This window comes from Schistosoma mansoni, chromosome 4, assembly GCF_000237925.1.
Source record: "Schistosoma mansoni strain Puerto Rico chromosome 4, complete genome".
NCBI classification, from domain to species: Eukaryota; Metazoa; Platyhelminthes; class Trematoda; order Strigeidida; family Schistosomatidae; genus Schistosoma; species Schistosoma mansoni.
Window position 1 is genome coordinate 16,246,310 of NC_031498.1, and position 4,694 is coordinate 16,251,003.

Consider the following 4,694-nt stretch of genomic DNA (forward strand, 5'->3'; position numbering starts at 1 on the left):
ATAATAATTGTTTCTATTATTCCAATCGTGTTCTTATCGAGACTGGCCGGTCACTACAAAGTCATTATCTACGTCTGATTTGTAGGTAATCTTAACTTTATATTGTTGCATTTCTGTGCACTATAAAAATCAAGCTTTCGGTTATGTGCGTGACGTATCAGTCTTGATTGGACGTCACTCACAAGATTGCTTGTAAGTATTATGTTGCGGAATGTGGCCTTGAAGTTTTCGGACGGAGCGGAAAGCTCCAGAGCAGTGAACTCACAGCAATGGTGGAATACTTGAGGACCACATGAGAAAACTGTTCGGATTCCAGAACAAACCGAAAGATGCAACTGGACCATGAGGGCTATGCGTATGTATTATGTAAATGCATTGTAACTTCTCACAATAATTATATCTTCTTTCTGCTTATTACTTTCCTTTACAAACCTACCCGAGAGGAGAAAAGCCAGAGTTTGGTAAATAAACAATGCATTGAAAGTATTTGCGATCATTAAACTTGTCTGAGTACCAAGATAGTTACGTAGGAGCTCTTTTGGCTGAATGATCCTAAGGGATCCGACAACTGTTGTTACTTAGTAGTTATGATATGTCAAAGGGGGTGACCGACACACACAACCATTCATAATAATTGATTGCTGAGGTTGTTCAAATAAAAGTTATTTTTCTTTGCCGCGAACAACAGCAATCCAAATCACTATTATTAGTAACACGGAACACAGGTTAAGCCGTACGTAGAATTGAAGCTAGAAGCGGAAAGCTTGGGGCTTCAATCAACTGCAAAAGACAAAACGTTCCGTCGGAGTGATATAATCTGTGTGTAAAAATAATAATGCTTACAGTATAAAAGCAATATTGGTAAAACACTAGGTTTTCAACTTCATATTTTCAATGAAATCATGCAAAGTCAAATAGACATGGAAGACTGGTTGAAACTTAAAGATATAACATGATTTCTCTTCTCTTACCCGAAGGCGGTTGAATCAGGAGGAAGGACGCATTTTCGTGCGGCTAATTTTAATATTGCGTTACTTTCCCAAACATGTAGAGTTTTATGGTTAAATTCTTATTTCTGCATAAGCACCTCTGTCATAATAATTTGAAGGTATGAATTAGTTATATTTTTTGTCCATTCTCGGTTCAAACACCTGACATAGTTTTTCAAACCTTTGAGTTAACAATAAATATTATTTACAATAATGTTGTCGTATCGTTAATAGCATGTTAGCTTTTCAGAATGTTAGAAGCAATATTTAGAGGATAGTATGGTGGGTTTAGGATTTTAGTTTGTTTCATTATGTTTCCATGCTCCCAGAGTACTTTTTGCTGTACAGCAAAACACGTGTTTGGATCTTAAATTGAGAAAGTTTTGAGATCTTTAGATCAAAAGTATTAGTCAATAGTCGTCTTCACACGCACTCGGCAGGTCTTTCTTCGCAACCTCGTCTCTGTCTTTGGTATCTTTGATCTTGTGGTTGGTCACATACCAACTGACTTAAAAGACAATGCTAAGCAGTATTTGTTCCCAGCTAGTAAAATTTTTTGAACGGCTGAAGCTGTAGCAAGATTTTTTAAAACTCTTCCACACAACGTTTTGGACGTTCATCACAGACCTAGTTGTTTTCATCGTTCGTTATCTAATGAAAATGTAGTTCGATAAGGGGAAGTGGTTTCTTTCATAATTCAATGCATGATGAACTTATGAGTTAAGTATGAGTTTACCACAAAAATACCGCTTAGGCATTACATTATCTGATCAGGAAAATAAGAACAATCACACAGAATTGCACACACTTCAATCGTTCACTAAATAAAATATAGTCATGCCCACTAGATGTTATTTCGGTAATCACGTCTAATGGTTAAACATAGTAGTTCAAAATTAGCCTCCAAAATCGGACACTTAAGTGTCCGCCTCATTTTGTTATATATTCAATCATATTCTTCTTGCCTTTTAGAGTGGATCATCTGACTTTTTCTGGTTATGTGTGACCCAGAAAATCCAAGTGACAATTCCCTTGTAAATACTGGATGTCTAAATAACACTCCGGTTGGTAATATTACTCTGAATTATATTATGGAGTCGATCATTCGGCAACGACAGCTTTGTACTGGTTAGTTGGTTACTCCCCGTTTTACTGACAAAGTTTTGTTTAGTATTGTTTTAAAAATAAACTTTGATCCTTTAAAGTACTAAAATACGAACGGCAGTCTAATATTAAAATATGTAGAAGTAAAGAAATAATGTCAAGTAGTGGAATTTTCTAGGACAATCAATAAATTTAAAGAAAGAACTTTGTCATGTTTTAGTTCATAATACTCAGGATGAGATCTTTCTAATAAGTATCGGCTGAAAGTTCGTACCACTAAGTTTCATGAATACTCAATTCTTGATTAACAAATCTTCAAATACTATAACGTGCTTATTTAGCACGTTAATTTTCCTAGCGTTCTGTCACTAAGCAGCCACATTTGCCAGCTCAATTTAGTTATAACAGTAAATATGAAGGGTTTTGTGATGGGATGGACAAAACATTTTCAGCCTACTAATTATGGCACTAATCAACACTAGGGTCCAATAATTGGATAATATTCTACGTTACATTTGTAGGGTTCACCTCATAATCAGGTAACATATTTTTAATCTTAAACGTGAGAAAAACAATCACAGGCAGAAGAATACAGGAACTGCTCAATCCTTACAAAAACAGGTTATTTTTCGTGTTAAATCATTATTACTGTTAAACACTACCAATGAATATAATAAGTGGTTTTACAGATGCTTCAATGGGATATACATCCCATTTGAAATTCCTAAATATCGAATGCAAATCGTTAGCAAAGATGTATAATGTTGCACACTGGCGGCTTTTAGTTGTCATAGAGTGTTTATATACTACTTCAGATTACTATAACAATTTTTTCAACCAACCAGATCCTGATTGAAGACAATTATCCTTCGACTATATTGGGGTATATCACAAATGGAATGATATTTACAAACATTGACCAGTTGATTCTGGTCTATTGAAGCAACTGTGTTCTAGTTGAAATGGTTAAGGTTCTTGACTCGACTTCTTAGGTAAACTGTCACTTTTGAATTATCCTAAATGCAAATAAAATGGCCACTTAACGATCCTGAATTACCATTGTTCTTGGAGCGATATCAGTTTGATATAGGTGCCTTTAGTCTACAGCAATTTGTGAAATCATCAGTATTTTAATATGATTCTTATTAGAGGATAGCCCAAATCACATTTTATCGATCGTTTGTATGTATGAGATTGATGAAATCTGAAATCTGTTTCTATGCTATCTATGAAAATTGTCAGTTTTTTTAATTCAAGATATGATTTATTGCAGTAATATGTTTCAATACTTTCTTTAACTTGTCGACTTTCTATATTTTCAGAAAACATTCCAAAAAAGAGTTTTGATGTTACCTTCATCAACTCTCATAACAATTTCTGGTTTAATTTGTTTACTCAAGCATTTCTTTCACCGGCTTTGGAGAATTCAGTCGACGGACCAGGAGATGACCTTCTGTTTTTTGTCCATCTCCTTAAACAAAAGGATAGAAAAGTAATTTAAATATTATTCTTTTACTCATGGATTGCCTTTCACATCAACACCATGCACTACATGTATAAGGATACCTTTACTTCTTTTCACGTTTGATTATCCTACACTTGGATAAGTAGTTTTTTAGGTGTTTATTCGCCACTCAGCTTTGCGTTCTAAATTTTTTTTCCTCATGATGTGACAGTATCTTACAGTTTTATATTGTACGTAGTGTCATTTCAAATTTATGGCCACCTAGTTGGAGGATAAGTACTTAACCCCTTTGAATATCATCTACCTTATGGGACTTTTAAGTACCAGCGAATCTCCTTTCAATCACTCCATGTTTTTATACATATTATGAAAGCAGATTTCATTTTATACTGTTGTCATTCAATGTGACCTTTTTAGTCATATAAAAATATATCCGGATATACTTAAGTAGTATTATTGAACAAAATTACCCTTAGTAATTATGGTACTCATTTACAAAGTACACGTTTGTGCACTCGGGAGTTTAAGCTAAATTGTTTTGGTGAAGGTTATTGATACTACCAAATTGTCTAAATCGAACTAAGTATAGCAGTCTTTAAGCCTATCATCTACTTTTTAAAATCGAGTGCTTTAGTTCATAGTTCATCGCTCCGCTTAGTAATAATATGACTTCTTTGTTGTCTACTTAGGCTCTTAATGAAGTTACAAAAGTAAATCATTTTTCTTTTTTATCAAACAGGGACTTAGAGTACTGTATTAATCCACTTAGTACCCTTTATTTTACTTCCCTAATTAAGTCATACATTAGTCAGGAAAAGCACAGCTTATTCATGTTACAATATTAGTTTTCGACTTGAGTATTACATAATATAGATCAATACTGTTAGGTCGGCTTACAATAAACTCTAGAGAGGCTCATAAAGAGCCCAACCAATCAGCGATTAGTTAGAAGCTATGCTACTAAAAATGCTACTAAAATAACAAGGTCCTGATTGGCTGTTAACATACTGCTACTATGGAATCTCAAGGTCTTTTAATTACTATAAAACCCCTGTTTTTCTGTACATAAATGAACCTTGTAGTAAAGTGCTTCTCTGATACTCGTGTCTTCTCTCTGGTCTTTCAAGTCGCTGAGT

General features: G+C 34.1%; 1 protein-coding gene across 1 annotated transcript; it reads left to right on the plus strand.

Moving 5' to 3' along the window:
- Positions 1–1,987: 1,987 nt before the first annotated feature.
- Smp_070940 (hypothetical protein) lies at positions 1,988–3,594 on the plus strand (the record flags this gene model as incomplete). The annotated part of the gene is made up of 2 exons (XM_018796984.1): positions 1,988–2,117; positions 3,416–3,594. 2 exons carry the CDS (start codon positions 1,988–1,990, stop codon positions 3,592–3,594), a joined length of 309 nt encoding a protein of 102 aa, XP_018652071.1.
- Positions 3,595–4,694: the final 1,100 nt, after the last annotated feature.